General features: G+C 43.0%; 2 protein-coding genes across 2 annotated transcripts; both read left to right on the forward strand.

The window, feature by feature from the left end:
- The first annotated feature begins 3,394 nt into the window (after positions 1-3,394).
- LOC100840579 (photosystem I subunit O) lies at positions 3,395-4,515 on the forward strand. The gene is made up of 4 exons (XM_003579661.2): positions 3,395-3,665; positions 3,751-3,835; positions 3,936-4,115; positions 4,190-4,515. The coding sequence occupies exons 1-4, from the start codon at positions 3,593-3,595 to the stop codon at positions 4,284-4,286; spliced, it is 435 nt and encodes a 144-aa protein (XP_003579709.1). The 5' UTR covers positions 3,395-3,592; the 3' UTR covers positions 4,287-4,515.
- A 5,743-nt stretch (positions 4,516-10,258) lies between these two features.
- On the forward strand, positions 10,259-16,999 carry LOC100840878 (putative pentatricopeptide repeat-containing protein At5g37570). The gene is made up of 3 exons (XM_003579662.4): positions 10,259-12,348; positions 15,242-15,375; positions 16,377-16,999. Exon 1 carries the CDS (start codon positions 10,306-10,308, stop codon positions 11,950-11,952), a length of 1,647 nt encoding a protein of 548 aa, XP_003579710.1. The 5' UTR covers positions 10,259-10,305; the 3' UTR covers positions 11,953-12,348; positions 15,242-15,375; positions 16,377-16,999.
- Positions 17,000-17,268: the final 269 nt, after the last annotated feature.

A 17,268-nucleotide genomic window follows, 5' to 3' on the forward strand; every position in this document is an offset into this window, starting at 1 on the left:
CTCCATTTCTGAAGCTTCAAAACCAAGGGTGTGGGGTGTGGCCACAGTCATTGTTATGAATCAGTGACTGGTCGAACAAATAAGACCGCAGATCAAAATAAAAAAAAGAGTATATTTCTTAAAACCAAATGTAGATCGCTGTCGCAATAAGATGTCTCTTCTGAATTGTTAGGAGTTACATTTATGTGTGTATGAGTCTAACGTGTCACAATCCTATTTACTTTATTGTTTTTGAAGCTTCGCAGACCTTCACGTCATGGGTTCTCCTAAGCTTGTCAAAACGGAAAATGTGGATATAGAAAATGTACTAATATCTACAATACCAAGTAATTAATTATACTATGAAGATATATGTAATTTAGATTTGTTGATGTTGATAGATTTTTTTATAGGCTTGATAAATTTATTTATTTTACTTATGATGAAGTTAAAACATCTTACTTTTAGAAACAGAGTGGGTGCTACTTTGATAAATCTGTTGCCACTTTTTACTTTACTAAACGAAGAATCTGTATTGGTTAATCTGAGCATCTCCATATTTTCATTATCCCATTGCTTAAATTTCCAGATGGGGGTGGCATCCTGGATATCTGTATGGATGCACGTATCCATCAATTTTTTTATTACTAATAAATTATTTACAAAAGTTTAGAGTTTCAAGCAGGAAGAGATTAATAATACACCAGGCTGATATAAGAGCCTAGCGCGAATGGAAAAATCTATTACCAAACCGCCATCTAATCTAACTTCACAGGTTGTTTTAGTTCAAAGCAGAAACCTCTGCCGAAGAAGAAACGAATGCAATTCATGCAGGACAGTGTCATGGGGTCCAGGACTGAGCTCCAGATTTGAGGAGAATCTACAGACAAAGGTGCACATAGACAAGGACGAACTGCTCTTAGGACATGTGCTCGAGTTATTTTGAAAAATTCAAAAGCTGCGTGCAAGAAGGACAAAGATTCCAAATCAAGTCTTGCATGGATATATTAAAATGAGCTATGCATCTGTAATTTTTCAAGAGAAAATGAAGTTACTTGTTGCTTGCAACAAAATAACAAGAATGGGGAGCTAAAGAAATGGAAAGCATATTGAGTTATTAAATAGAGTGAGTTCCAATTTTTATCTCGCTAAGAAAGTTTATGACACATTTTACCATATTTAGCAAAACATTCATTTGTTTTACCCCATTCAAGAAACTTTTGACATAGTTTTTCCTTTTTATTTTTTATATTACATCTTAATAGAGTGGCCACACATGTCAGTCCAATGTGGTGTCTCCACATCGGATGCGATCTCTTAAATACGTTCCCAATTTTGTCAAGGGTCACCAAAATTTAGGAAACTCTGCAAATCATTTTGGTATTATCTCGAGCAAAATTCAATAAATTTAGACAAATTTTGACCAAACTTAAATTGTTGATTGAATTTAGTTAAACATTTTGAGGTAGAAGTAATTTTGGTAGCTATCGAAATTTTGAGCTTTGCTTCTGATTCGGCAGGGGGCGCCCTCACCCGAGTTGTCTAATCCAGACTAGCTCATGGCCGACCACATTGGGTGGCGGCACATAGGTCAACTGACATGTGGGACCACTTTGTTAGGATTAATTTTTTTTTCCAAAAAGTTATGTTTGGTCAAAATTCATTTAAACGCAATGAATTTTTGTCGAGATAATGCATTTTTTTTTGTACTTCTGAAATTTTAAACCCTGATCGGAAGCTTATTCAAAGACATGCATCTGACATAGAGACGCCACCTAGGCTGCTGTGTAGGGAACCGATGGCCTCGCTGTTCATATGAACAGTTCTAAACTTCATTCAATCGCTGGAAGTGGGGGAACAGTAGCTTTTGATTGTACGGATCTGTGGCTGATATGTTTTATAAGACCTTAAATCGTTGTTTGAAAATTAGTTTTTCATAAGCGAGCATGTGTGTCCTGATGACCACTTCGTGGTTTTCGGCACTTAAATCCAACTTTCTCTTCTCTTCTGACTCGATCTTCACCGTCTTTTTGTGCCTGCCTCCCTCAAGAACTGCAGCTGGTACCCAGATGGGAAGTACATCCTCTAGCGTCTTAATTAGTAAAAAAAATGGAGCGACTTTCATAGACTCTTATTCCGCGCATTTTCTTTGCGCAGCTCTGAATCTTGGACGGTATGGTTGTTAAGGATCTGTTCAAAGATAGATCTCCCACTCTCTCTCTCTCTCTCACGCACATGACACATCGACTGCCATCTGCTACCTCATACCTGTCTTACAGTTACTGTATGCCGTGGAGTTGTTGGTTTCGTTTGATGACGGACGGGCACGTGGGCAATGCCTCTGTTGCTGTGTAAGGCAAGTCCGCAGTGTCCTGTGCAGCGGAAGCCCAAGTTCGGGTGCTTCCATGGTGCGCTGCACACTGTAAAGTCCCTGTCTCTGCCATAGTGCCATGCCACAGAAAGTAAGGATAATGTCAATGGAAAATAGTGCTGGTGTAAATGTTGTTGAAAAACTGTGGATGTGAATAACATATGACGTGAGTGGCAGGGTTGAAAGGGATGTTGTAGCGTACATCAGGTTTTCTATTTTGTTTTTCTCGCCAATTTTTGGTATTTGTTTTAGGAAACTTGGTCCCGCGTTCTCCCGGAAATGTCAAGAGAGCTCAGAAACATATACAGACATGCTTCAGGCCTTCAGCTCAAAGTTCCAAATAGAGCGCCTAAGGGCGTGTACAATAGGGACATGGGGTGACGTCAGCCTTTTCTTAACAATACCATATGGGATAGAATCCGACGTGAAAGAGAGAAATTAAGAAAGGCGCAAGTCTTCTCTTAATTAAGAGATGACCTCTTCACAAGAAGTGTAAAGCAAAAAAAAAGACAAATTTCCCATCGAACTAGATTTCACCTTTCTTAACATTTATTTATTTAATTTTATTCATCTAACCATTAATTGTAAGATAAGACAATAAGAGATAACCTATTGTACAATATGTTTTCATGTCTTCTCTAAATGACGTGAAACACCTAAGGAAAGAATGTCTTATGAAACATCCTACATGCCTTAATACAACGGAGAGTACCAGGATTAACTATTTAACGATACCCCAAATGTACGTGCTATTCCTAAATCCGAGATCATCCACGAACTCGAACGGAGGCGTACTGCTAGTACGTGAAATTGAACTCTGACGGTCATAGTCACGAAAATATATCAATCAACCACACGGAGGGTTCCCAAAAGTTGCACAAATTCAGCATTGCGGTGCTCGAACGGAGGAGTGTAAGACAAATCAAGTTCACGATCAACATACCAACATGCCTTATCCACACATATCCAGGTGGAGCATCCCCATAGGCCGCTCCTCCCGCAACGAATCTATTTCATCCACTGCAAGTGATCCACACCACGCGCGCCCCCACAACAATCTGCCGGCTTCCATCTCCTCCTCTCGTGTAATCCACAACTCCACATCAGCACGTGTCTCCGTCGACCCCCACGCACAACACCGGCCACGAAATAAGAGAGCTAGCTTAGCCGCTGCCGGTGCTCCACACCGGAGACGTACGTACCACCATATTGCAGCCGCGAGCAGAACAACAGCTAGCTCACATGGCCGCCGCCGCCTCCACCGTCTCCGGCCTCGCCGGCGCCACCCTGGCCCGCCGGCCAGCCTTCTCTACCAGTACGTGGAAATGTTAATTTTGGGTGATCTCTACGTGTAGATCGTTTGTGTGTCTTGAAAAATGTTGGGTGATCTCTACGTGTAGACTTCACGACGGGTGGCCGGGTGTCAGCGAGGAACCCCTTGATGACGAGGAACCTGGAGAGGAACGGCAGGATCACCTGCATGACGTGAGTCAGCCAGCCAAGAAGCGACTCTGTTTTGTTTCGTAATCGGCGGTCGTATGCATTGAATTGCTGGGTCGCTGACAGATGGTTTTGCTCTCTTCAGGTTCCCGCGGGACTGGCTGCGGAGGGACCTGAACGTGATCGGGTTCGGGCTCATCGGGTGGCTGGCGCCGTCGAGCATCCCGCTCATCAACGGCAACAGCCTCACGGGGCTCTTCTTCTCCAGCATCGGCGAGGAGCTCGCCCACTTCCCCTCGCCCCCGGCGCTCACCTCCCAGTTCTGGTACAGAAATTTAACCCGAGGATCATCGATCACACATTGGTTTTGATTTAATCCTGGTTGAATGTGTATTGCAGGCTGTGGTTGGTGACGTGGCACTTGGGTCTGTTCATCGCGCTCACCTTTGGCCAGATCGGGTTCAAGGGCAGGACCGAGGACTACTTCCAGAAGTAGTGGCTTAATTAAGCAGCTAAATTAGCTTCTGATTAATGCAGGCCTCGTCCTTACTTTGTGTATAGGGCAAGCTACTTTACGCATGCGTGTTTAACGTAAATCTGTCCTATGTAAGGTGTCCGTGGCCCTTGTTTGGTTTCACGCACGAGTATAGCTTTTGCAGCTCTGTGATTACTGGTCAATAATCCATTCCATGATGTGCAACGAAACTAATGGCTTATTTGGTTTATAGTTCCTTTAATAGGAAGCCCAAAGAATTAAGAATTGGAACTTTATAGAAAACCTCACTATGGATTCATTCGTTTTGTAGAAAAGCAGCAATCCTTATGAATCCTATTCATTTCCTATGTTTTGAGGAAAATGAATGTCAGGTCAAATCTATTTTTTTTCCACACGAATGAAACATGGCAAGGGTCATCCTATCACAATTCTACATTTCCTCTTTTTTTCTTCCTATTTTTGCTTTCCTCTGAACATAGGAATGAGCCTTAAATGGATGTTTATGGAAAGAGACTGGATTTCTTTCACTCATCACACACATTTTATCCATCTGTCCAAATCTTGCATTGAGATATGTGCCTGGCAACACCTATATAAACTGTCCTTGGGTCGCACCCCGTCACCTATCTCTTGCATGTCTCATTTTCTCATGCATCTTCGCCTCCCTTGTCCCGCGGTGGCGGCAAACTTGGTCTTTATCCAACCAAAAAGTGGCATCATACTTAACATAGCCTCTCATTATTTTTGTACCGTTGTTCTCTTACCGACAAACTTGGTCTTTATCCAACAAAAAAATGACATCATTACTTAACATGGTTTTGGCTCGCCCATCCTACTACATAAGCAACGATATCATGGACATCAGGCACAGCATTTTCACTCATCTTACAATTTGTGTGTGATATGGCGGGGCGTGAGGGTGGAGCGAAGTAAGATATGGACCAAACCTTCAAATCGCCAAATTTAATATAAAAAAAAATCTACATCTCGGGCCGTAGTCCGGGCTACCTGGGTCTGGCTCGCCCCTAGCAGGGCGGGTAGATTGGCGGCTCTTCAGTCACCAAATTAAAACCAATGTCATTTGAAAATAACCAAATTTATTGGGCTAGTCAGACTAAAGATAAAAGGGAATGCATATGAAGTTAACGTCGGTTCCCAAGCCTTTCCATACGACGGGCAAATCTGCACCGCTACACAACTAAAGTTGCCATTTCTGCAGGGCAAGTTGCCACTACACATGGCGCAATTGCAGTCACACTCTTCTCCGATCGGATGAACGATAGAGCATCCGATTCAGGAGACTAAAGAACTTACGATCAGCGGCCGCAACAACTTGAGGGAGTGAAGAGATGCCGAAGAACACCGAACGAGGTGGGAGGAGGCCTAGGGTTCTTGTTTTTATAGAAAGAAAAATACCCATTTTGGAAAATACTCTAGTAAAACTACAGCATTTTGGGTAGCCAAACACCTCTCTCTACATATAAAACTGAGATAAATATAAATATTGTAATACGTTCATAGTACTTTAAAAATACAGAGCTATCAAAGAGCATGATACGGTTACTCCGCACTCCTTCATTGCCGTATACGTCCAACGCCCAACGGCGACTTCAGAGGGGTCACCATCGCTCCGGCCGGCGTGGTATTGGACGCTGCTAGGGGGTGCTCATGCACTATTAGAGTGTTCAGGGCGCACACCCTAATACGGAAAGCATGGTCCCCGTTTCTTAAAAAGGAAACTTTTGGTCCCCCACGCGCCTGACCCGCCAACCCCCTCGACCACCCTGTTTCTCACGTCAGGAGTAAAACTCCAATGTTAGGCTCCCCATCTGCAGCGGCAAGGTAAAAACTGGAACTAAAAAGTTGCCTCTTAGGCTAAAAATTGCAAAAAGCAAAGCAAAAAAGGGCAACCTGACTTTGTCCCCCACCCTTAATTATCCTGTCCCGGGTCCCCATTGTGCTGGCAGGTAGTACATCACTTCCTGAAGCACTTCTTCCACCTCCCCCACCCCCAAATTGTTGATCAATAACTTCCAAAAAAAAGGAAAAATACAAATTGTTCATCATAAACTAATGAATGTTGCTTGGGGTTAGTTTTGACGCTGCAACTGCATGTACTATAACACTAAAACCAGAATTGATGTCTGGGTCAGGAAGAAAGACATGCTTCTAGTAGATGTATTAGCTCATAACAAAATGTCTCAGCAAGATTAGGAAAAGCAAATTATCTGAAAAATAAAAAGCATATGATGCTGCTCTGCTGTTAACTAAAAAAAAGCAAAAGCAGTCTGGGAAAGCCCACATCAACCCTCCCTTTACAAAGTAAACTAGTGCCCCAGATTCTTGTATTGTCCTAGTATATTTGCATCTTTAGAAGATGCTCGAGATCACAAAGCTTCCCCACCTCCTCCAAAGTCTCGTGTCTCTCCTACCTCCCCCACCTGGATTTGCTGCAGCTCCTCCCTTGTTGCTCCATAAATTCTGCAGCAAAAAATAGGCAAAGAACACACAAAAATTTGCATGTTTCCCAGATTCTTGGAACACTAGAATTGAAAAATCTGATCATTCAATTAACTAGGTATGCTGCAAGTAAAGAACAGTTAAATCCAGAAAAAGGGCAGGAAAACATTTTGACTCCTGCACTGTAGTACTGCGACTGCACACTACCTACTTGCTTGCTTCCCCGAGGAATACCCCTCTTGGTTCGATTCCGCAGAGAAACACACACATATGGTTCCGCAAAAAGAAAAAAAAACACAGCAGATTCTTTAGGACACTACGGTGCAACATCCTGAAACTTGCCAAGCTCTTGTTCATGTAGGGAGGAAACATCCGTACTCCTTGTAGTCAGCATCCCTATTTTTTCACATTGTTATCCAGCATGTACAAAAGAAACTTGCCCCGAAAAGCTACTGTTCAAAAAGCAGAAAAAGATAAACAAAATAGACGCCGATGTTGAAAAATATGTGGTTTGGAAATAAAGATGTTCATGTTTATTTTATGGACATGCAAGTATATTAGTTTACTGCCAACTACGGAGTATATATTAAAAGAAGCAACTATAGTCTATAGTGCGAGCAACTAAAATAGTTCAAAGAACCTTAATTAGCTAAGTTAGAAAAAGCGACTTCAGGTGTTGGAGTGGGCAAGTATATTGACAAGAAGAAGCGAAAAAATAATATAGATAAGCAACTAATTAAGGTTCTAAAAACGAACCTAAAAATAAAGTTGCATTAAAAAAAGCAACTACATTAGATAAGGCATGCAACTATATTAGCTTACCATTGACTATACTAAAAGAAGCAACTATAGTTTGTAGTGTGAGTAACTAAAATAGCTCAAAGCAACTAAATTAGCTAAGTTAGAAAAAGCAACTTCGAGCGTGGGGCTTGGCAAGGATATCGACAAGAAAAAGTGACAAAATAATATAGTAAGCAACTAATTAAGGTTCTAAAAACTAACCTAAAATAAAGTTCATTTAAAAAGAGCAAGAACAAACGGCTTTAGACATGGGTGTGGGCAAGTATATCGACAAGAAGAAGTAACAAAATAATATAGATCAACAACTAATTAAGGTTCTAAAAACTAACCTAAAAATGAAGTTGCATTTAAGAAGAACAACTACATTAGCCATGCAATTATATTAGTAGCAACTATAGTTTCTAGGTGCCAACAACTAAAATAATTCAAAGCGACAAAATTAGTTAAGGTTAAAAAGGGACTTAAGGCATGGGGGTGAGCAAGTATATCGTCAAAGAAAAAGCGACAAAATAATATAGATAAGCAACTAATTAAGACTATGAAAACTAACCTAAAAATAAAGTTGCATACATTAGCTAAGGCAAGCAACTATATTAGCTTACTGCCAACAATAATAAAAGAAGAAACTATAGTTTCTAGTGTTAGCAACTTAAAATGATTCAAAGCCACTAAATTAGCTAAGATAAGAAAGCGACTTCAGGCGTGGGGCTGAGCAAGTATATCGTCAAAGAAAACGGGACAAAATAAATCTAGGCATATAGATAAGCAACTAATTAAGAAAAGGTCCTAAAAACTAACCAAAAGTTACATTTTAGAAAAAGCAACTGCATTAGCTAAGGAATGAAACTATATCAGCTTACTGTCAAAAGGAAATCAACTATGGGGCATTGTGTGAGCAAGTATACTGGAAACCCAGTGCATGCATACATTGAGTCTCAAGAGAATGGGGCGGGGAGATCACATCTTGCCCCCGTGCCTCTAGGGCGTCGATGCTAGATCTCAGTATTCTCGGGGCCCTGCGCACAATAAACAGTGTAAAACAACCAGAAAAAGTGATGATTGGCAACGGGGATTTAAAAAAAGCCAGTTTAGGAGAGCTCGCAAAAACCAAAACATGCAACATGTTGTCAACCTTTGAATATCCTACAGCTGCATTTTCAACTAGCTGAATTTGGACCCCTTGTGATTTTCCTCTACTGCGTCAAAGAATTAAGTCTGCGGATTTATCTTCTTCATGAAGTCGCCTGCTGCGTCAAAGAAAACAGCACCCAAAACTAGCTACAAATTATTACATGCAGATACAGTAGCAGCTGAACTTCACTGGGAAGAAAACATTTCCATGGCTCCATCCTATTACTCAAATCCTACGACAATCTATCTTAGAAAGCACAAAATTAAATCTATAAGCTGAGGTCTTCTTCAGCTGCCTGCTACAATTCGTAATCACTTACTAACATCACCAATTTGAGACAATTTCAGAGAAAATGAAAACAAAATAAAGAGAAAGAGGAGAAGGAACAGAGAGTGGAAGTCAAGAGAGCAGAGGGCTAAAGTCACGGCCTGGGCATGTCCACCTTGCCGGCTTGCATGAGTGGGATAGCTGACGAGCTGCTATAGCCGTCGATTGGAGGCAAAACGTGGCAGCCGGACCTCAGGGGCGCAGTGGGCGGCGGGAAGTCAGTAGAGCAGGGGCACGGCTGGAGCATGGGGCAGAGGGAGCTTGGGGCAGCGTCGAGGGAGAGAAGGGAGGCGTCGGGGGATCCATTCCTGCGCCAAACGAGGGCACCGCTGACCGGAGATCGAGGTCGGTGGCCAGAGCAACCAACTATGTCTCCCGGCATTGATATGGGTACGTGATCTGCCCCAAAATTCTGCCCCCAAAACGGGGGAACAACAACCAAAAAGCAACTACCGAGGGATCGGAAACAACCAGCCTAATCTGCACCCCCTCCCACGAGAAAAACCAACTACTGTGAGGGATCAAACGCTGCAGGATTTGCACGAACACTACGGGATTTGGACGGGAGCGACCTAAAAACTGCTAGGGAAAATAGGCTAAAAAATTCACCCCACGCTGCTTCGATCCGCCCCGTCGAGGTCGACACGGTGCTAAAGCTCCCATAGATCTTCTCGAAAACACACCCGGAGACGCCCCTCGACCTCCCCTTAAACATGCAGACGCCCCGCCCCACCAAACCCTGTCGAACTCACCGGAGTATCTCCCATCGTCGCCGCGTAGAAAACGATGCCGACCACAGCCGAAGCTCATGGTACCCCCGCGACGCGCGCCTCTCGCGTACAACACCTGGTTTGCCGCTGCCCTCGCCGTCGACCCATAATTTGCCACCGAAATCGCCTGCGCAAAGGAGGAGAATGACGAAGGGGGTAAAGAGGTGGGGAAAATTGGGAAGAAGAAGACGAGCAAGTAAGGGGCGCTGGCGCATGGGTCAGTCAAAAGCGGCGGTGTGGTAAGATTCATCGCACGGTCCGCTTCACCCGAGAGACATCGGACGTCAGTGAAGCATGTGCGCCCGAGGACCACAGAAAATGCATAAGCACTTTTAAGCATTCATGTTTTTTTTTTTAGAGGAAGCCGGCGTGGTATTGTTTAAGACAAAAGAGCTCTGCTGGACCGGCCCACTTACTCCAAACGGTAGTAGCCCAAGACTACGAGAAAGCGGAGAACCAAAAGGCCGAAATCAGAACACCCCAGGCCCCAAAGGCTGCTCCAAATGCCAGCACCCGCCGCCGCAGCCGCATGACCCTCGCCGCCGGTCGCCCATCCCCTCCGGTCGCCACCCTCCTCGGCCGCTGCCGCACCGCGCGCTGCCTCGCCCAGCTCCACGCACGCATCGTTCGCCTTGGACTCCACAACCACCACTCCCTCCTCGCGCGCTTCGCCGCCGCCTGCGACGCTCTCGCGTCCCCCTCCGTCGCCGACTCCTTCCTCTCCGCTCTCCCTTCCCACGCCGTCCCGCTCAGCATCCGCAACACCGTGCTTGCCTCCCTCTCTCGCCATTCCTCGCTCCGCGCTGCGCTTGCGCAGTTCAATATGATCCGCCGCACCGCAGGCCCCGACGCCTTCTCTTTCCCTCCCCTCCTGCGCGCGTGCGCCCACGTCCCGTGCACTTCCACCGGCACCGCATTGCATGCCGCAGCAATCCGTCTCGGGCTCGATGCCGACCTCTTCGTCCGCACGGCGCTCATCCAGTTCTATGGAAGGTGCAGAGCCGCTGGCGCAGCCCGGGCACTTTTCGACTCAATGACCATCCCCAGCGATGTTTCCTGGACCGCTATTATCATTGTTTACGTTAACTCTGGTGAAATCGTGGCCGCACGGGAGTTGTTTGACCGAATACCACACAGGAACCTTGTGCATTGGAACGCCATGGTGGATGGGTATGTCAAGTGTGGGGACTTGGAAAGCGCAGGGAGGCTGTTTGAAGAAATGCCTAGAAAAACTGCTGCAGCCCACACATCGTTGATTGGTGGGTATGCAAAGGCAGGAAACATGGAAGGTGCCAAATTGTTGTTTGATAAATTACAAGATCGTGATGTGTTTGCGTGGTCAGCGATGATATCAGGCTATGCGCAGAATGGTTACCCTGGAGAGGCTTTCAGGATTTTTAATGAGTTCCACAAGCAAGACATATGCCCAGATGAGCCTGTTATTGTTGCTCTGATGGCAGCATGCTCCCAACTGGGTAATATCATGTTGGCAAGATGGATTGAAGGTTACATCGGAAGTTATTCCATAGATATCAATAATGCCCATGTGTTGGCAGGTCTCATAAACATGAATGCGAAGTGTGGGAACATGGAGAGGGCTACTGTTTTATTTGAGTCTATGCCAGTTCGAGATGTGTTCTCTTACTGTTCGATGATGCAAGGTCATTGCCTCCACGGTTCAGCTAACAAGGCTGTCGAGCTTTTCTCTAGGATGCTCTTAGAAGGCCTCTCCCCAGACAATGCCGTGTTTACAGTTGTTTTGACAGCTTGCAATCATGCTGGCCTAGTAGAAGAAGCGAAGAAGTACTTTGGTATGATGAAGAATGTGTACTCGATTGTGCCATCTGGCGATCACTATGCTTGCCTTGTCAGTCTTCTTGGACGTTTTGGGATTCTGAGAGATGCATATGAAATTATCAAATCAATGCCTGGAGAACCTCATGCAGGATCATGGGGTGCATTGTTGGGTGGATGCATCCTCCAATGTGATACCGAACTTGGAAAAATTGCTGCAAAGAAGCTCTTCGAAATTGAACCAGATAATGCTGGGAATTATGTCACCCTGTCAAATATTTATGCTAACATTGACAGATGGACGGATGTTTCTAAAATTAGAGCTGAAATGAGCAGAAAAGGGTTAACAAAAATAGCAGGCCGTACCCTTTTTGTACAGTGAAGGATTTGTTGAGAAGATTGACACATCTACCTTGCTTTGGTTTGCTGCACCTTTTTTGGGAAGTTTGGTAGACATCTGTTGTGAATGTGGAAACAAATACAACATACATGCTTGGCATTGTGACTCATGATGGTTATGAGATTAACCAAAACAAAAAGTTTACACTCAAATTGAGGATGCTACTATAGAAGATGGTACCTTTTTGACATGGACAGCATTGTAGTTAACAACCTGTCTCGGGTAAATAGGAGGCTTGAAACCATCTGAGGTAGAATGCTCACTTCTGCATGGTGCTTCTACTAACTGTTGTCATTGCCTCGCTCTTAGAACCAGAGGCTTATGTGATTGCTGGTGAGATGTCATCCGCTGCTGCTATTGCCGATGAGAAGATGTCCTGTGAGTGCTCTTGCCCATTGAGTCATTCTTTAATCTTCTTTGCTAGCTATTCAATTAGTGTGCTTTTAATGCTAGTGCTCTGATGTGATTATTAGTGAACAATGAACATCTACTTCCAGCATACGAGGTAGTGCAATTATGTGGGGAAATGGTTGCTGCCCTATGGTTGACCATTCATCTCATGCTTGGTTTCATTGAATTTGTTAGTAATTAGGAAACCCTTTGAATTTATTTCTGTACCAGTATGACATATGTTCTTGCAACATTACAGGATCGAGAAATTATCTAATATTGAATTTTTTTGGATTTTGTAAAGCATAATGGTTGTTTAATGGTAGGCTTTTACGAAAATATGTACATCACTTCAGTATGTCTTTCCTATGCAAGTTCACCTTCAGTTCCTTGTGAATATGGTCTTTCCTTTCTGGAAGTAATTTAACTTAGTATGCTAGCAATCAATATTATTCTGGGATAACAGAATACTCCCTCTGATCCTAAATTCTTGACTCAAATTTGCACAAATATGGATGTATCTATTCTTAAAAAGCGTCTAGATACATGTAATATTTCGACAACAATTTAGGATCGGAGGGATTAGAAGATTACGACATGTGTTTCATCCTTCCTTGAATCTTTCCAGTATCTTTATGCTATGATAAACTTTCTGTATTGATTATGATGTAATTTACACCATAGTAATAAAGGAATTTTTGCTAGGATCCTTTTGCGATTAAGGTCAAGAACTATTGGTGGACTAACGTACCAATTGTATCATTAATCAGCCTTTTTCTGGTATTTCTGTGCAATAAACCGTAAAAGTTCTGATTCCCCAACTTTGTGTGCAACATTTCAAAGACATAGTCCATTTGAACTTTAATTTTTTCAATATTGATTTTTATCGGTGGTTTTATTTTTAGGTTCCTGTTAGTAGAACAGGTTGCTGGAGTGGCTTTTAGTGCTTATTTTTCTTTGTAATAGTCGCCATCCGTGATTGTAATGTAGACGAAAGCTATAATCTTTGATGAACTGAAATCATCCAACCTTGTTTATCACAAACAACAGCATATCCCAGTATAAAAGAACTTGTGAACGTAAAACAAACATATTTGTCACATTTGTATTTCCTAAGACAATATTTTTGCACCATGTACATGTATGGATTTTCCAGGACTTTTAGAGACATGAAAGTTCCTTTTTTTCCACATGAGAGCGTGTTCATCTGAATGCATACGCAGATTATCTATTATTCAACTCTTAGTAACTGCCCCTGTGCTCTTCCTTGTCCGCCATGCATTGCCCTTCCACTCCTCCTTGTCCGCCATGCATTGCCTATATTCTACTTTCCTATATTCTTCATCCTCTGCTCCTCCTTGTCCGCCATGCATTGCCCTTCCATTCCAACCCACTCAGTCCCTGCCCCTGTGCTCGTCAAGGAGGAACTCCAAGTTGTTCTCAAGCTCAGCCCACACCAAGAATTGTGCTGCACCTTGATTGCTTCTTGAGGCCACTATGGCTGTTACACTTGGGCGCATTGTGTTTGCCGCAGCCTGCTGCTCCTCATTCTGCTGTGCCGTTACCATGGATTTAGTTTCAGAGCTTCATTGTGAGTTTGTGACTGCTGTTGTGCCAGACAAACCCTGACCCAGATCGCTCTAGCATCTCAAGTAGGTTTGGCGAGAAGGCATCCTGTCTGCACCAAACAAAAAAATGACACCATGAAGCCACTGGGAGACACCGAGCCCTGATTTACTTGTACTACAATCTAACTATCATGGAGTACTACCACCAAATATCGGTGGAGTACCATGATCTGAGGGCCGTAACTTCCAATGGAAACACTGTTTTTTTTCAAATACTCCACATAATTACACATAACCCTAGTGCATGTGTCCATTGGCCCGCGAGCCTAGTAAGTTCACCACTCCACGGTCACCGGGGTTTATTTCGAGCAGCGGCTATCCAGCCGTGGTGGCATATGATCAGGAGGAACAAAGCTATGAGCAAGTGAAACAAGTGGGGGAAGGCATGGAGGGGAGGAGACCTTCAACGCGCAACGGAGGTGCAGAGCTGCGCTGCGCCGTGAAACTTAGGACAAAAGCTTGAATTGAAACTATTGTCGTTTGCCTTACAACACAATCATGTTCATTGACGTCACTGGGATTTCTTTAGAAACTTTAGTCCACACACTCATTAGTTTACAGCCAAAAAAGAACCAAGAACACTCAAAACTTGCACTACCACATTCAACAGAAAAAAAAAATCCCCGTCAGTTTGGTTCTTAGGGTTTACAGCAGAAGGTTCTGTGTGGCCATGGAGATGAGGTAGAGAAGATTTTCACACCCATCAGGCAGCCGAGAAGAGGAAAACCTTGCCGAGCGGCGCTTGAGATGCGGCAGTGAGGAGGACTATGGCAACGTGGTGTAAGCGGAGGGAGTCTGTGTATTTTCACGATGCAATTGGTAAGTATTAGGAACAAAGTAAAAAGTCTATTCCACCCCTGTGAAAACAAAGGCCAGATTTTTCTTGTACTCCTATTCTATTCAATGGAGTCCAAGGTACCAAAAGAGGTTTTTGGGTGGCCTTCCAATGTGACTTTGTGTAAACTGATGGTAACTTCTGTTGATAGTTTTGTTAAGAGAATTCTCAACGTCTGCTTTCTATTGGAGTGCTCTATGGTCTTACATGAACTGGATGCCATTTTTCTTGGGGAAGGGATCGCTTTTATTTCCATCTGAGATGTCAGTACTGGATTGTAACTTTGAGCTGCACAGTTTGAAATGCTATTTACTTGTTCAACTTCTGTTGGCCTTCTCTGTATATATTCTTGAAAGGCGCCTGGCGTTATCTCATCAACAGAAAGGCTCATGTTATTTTTCTCTCTCGCTTTGCATAGGGCAATTGGTGTACCCTGTTACCATCACTCATTTGGAGCTCAGTCTTCAGTGTCCCCGGCATCTGTTCAGAAGTTTTTTGGAGTGACAGTTTTAAAGCTTTTAAGCATCAATACGTCAACTATATTTCTTGAAGGTGCTAACTGCAGACTTGAGTCAGATTTTGCTAGCTAAAAGTTACACCTAGATAATTGCTTTCATGAATTGTGCCTGAGTGGGTTATTCTCGGGTACAGTGAAGGACCTAGATTACTATTTCATAATAATGGCCCTGATCAACATACAAATTATTGACATTTGATATGAAGTGCTTTCAAGCTTCACCCTTGAGCGTTAAGTAGAGGAGAAGGTGCATGCCCAGATGTTGATAATTCGGTAGGATGTAGCACATGCTTCTAAACTCATATATATGTGCATGACAGCATGAGGACCTACACACTAACACATTCAAGCATTTCTTCTCTTGACTAATGTGCATGAATTTGGAAATATGTATCTGTTGTTCCAATTATTCACAATGCTTGCATGAACTGCCATGCTGTACTGTATAATACAAGTCTTACCAAGCTGTAGTTAGATATGTTGATAAACCAAGTTTATCCATAATTTAAACCAATTTTAATAGAGCATAATTCATACATTTAGTTAACAAAATCAAGTTAAGCAGCAACAATAGTGATAAAATTCAAGTCCTATTGTTATTGAATTTTAATCTAATATCATTATTATGCCTGTCCATGTTAAGTCCATGCCTCATGTTTGATATGTAATCAAATTTGAGTCATATTCTTACAATATTCATACATTGATTTCAAAGTTATTATATATTTTCTTTGGATGGGAAGGTATACGCCCTTATCATATGTGATGTCCATGTCAAATCCAAGGGCGCCAAACAAGTAAGCACTAAGTAAACAAATGAGATATTGCCATGTTCAGGGTTAAAACTGTAAGGTCCTGTAGTCCCAGAGTGGATCACTATTCAGTTTATTTTTGTAGAAATTACTTTTTTAATATGCAGTATGCACGATTATTTCGAATTTCTGTCATGATTCAATGTTCTGCTCTACCTACACCCCCGTTCTTGTATTGTTATCAACCAGAAGTGATACGGATGCCAATGGCCTCACTGTTTCAGGTCTGGAGAAAAGTTCCGGAGCTGTTGCTCTGCTCCGCTGGTGGGTTGAGACTTAAGAGGGCTCATTGTTGATTAACTTGATGCCATTCTCGCACTAGTATGGTCTATGCGCCCGGTGAACTTAATTTGTCTTTTTGTCTTATCACTCGTGGAATCCAGAAGGGCATGCTTTAGCACTATACTAAAATTTCAAGCAGTTTCCCAATTCCCAATCTATGCTGATTTGCTATTTAACTTTGAGCTATAGGAAAGGTGCTTCCAGATGCAACATTTGAAAATTTGTTATAGCTGGTTGTAGAAGCAGTATGTTAGTAACATGTGATGTACCTATTAAATTATGTGCCCCTGATCCTAGTCTTAAAGAAAGTGTTTAGGCCTTTTCCAGCATGGAACCTTAGTGGACCACCTTCTGTAGGCCCTCTTGCCATTTCATCTGCATATAAAGTTCCCACGCATGGTTTTGTGGTCCAGCATCATATGGTTTAGAACTGTTGGAGTGGATATCTATCTTGCAGCGACATGTTAATTATGATAGTATACAGAACTAGGATGACAGTTGCTGATGTGGATATGTAAACCACCAAATAAGTGGATATTGCTGAGAAATATAATTGCTTATGAAACGAGCTGGAGCTATTCCAGCTAGGGAATGGGCACCTTCTCTGTGTAAAACACACACTTCTTAGCTAGTCAGACATGAATTTGCATTATGGTTTCTGAGGCATGTCTGTTAGAAAATACAATGTCGCCTCATTGCATGAATAGGCACTATGTTACACCATATCATTGATCATTCATGTATCTCCAATTCTTCATAATCAAATAAGCAAGATTTATGTAAGATCATCTGTGTGTGACGACGTAGTGGGATCATTGGAGAGGTCATGATCTT

This window comes from Brachypodium distachyon, chromosome 5, assembly GCF_000005505.3.
Source record: "Brachypodium distachyon strain Bd21 chromosome 5, Brachypodium_distachyon_v3.0, whole genome shotgun sequence".
Taxonomy (NCBI): domain Eukaryota; kingdom Viridiplantae; phylum Streptophyta; class Magnoliopsida; order Poales; family Poaceae; genus Brachypodium; species Brachypodium distachyon.

What these genes read in the sequence shown, in the direction of transcription:
- LOC100840579 (XM_003579661.2), top strand. Translation starts at nt 3,593, where the DNA reads ATGGCCGCCGCCGCCTCCACCGTCTCCGGCCTCGCCGGCGCCACCCTG. An exon ending in CCGGCCAGCCTTCTCTACCA is followed by an intron (nt 3,666 to 3,750) that starts GTACGTGGAAAT and finishes CTCTACGTGTAG; the next exon opens with ACTTCACGACGGGTGGCCGG. An exon ending in GCGCTCACCTCCCAGTTCTG is followed by an intron (nt 4,116 to 4,189) that starts GTACAGAAATTT and finishes TGTGTATTGCAG; the next exon opens with GCTGTGGTTGGTGACGTGGC.
- LOC100840878 (XM_003579662.4), top strand. Translation starts at nt 10,306, where the DNA reads ATGACCCTCGCCGCCGGTCGCCCATCCCCTCCGGTCGCCACCCTCCTC.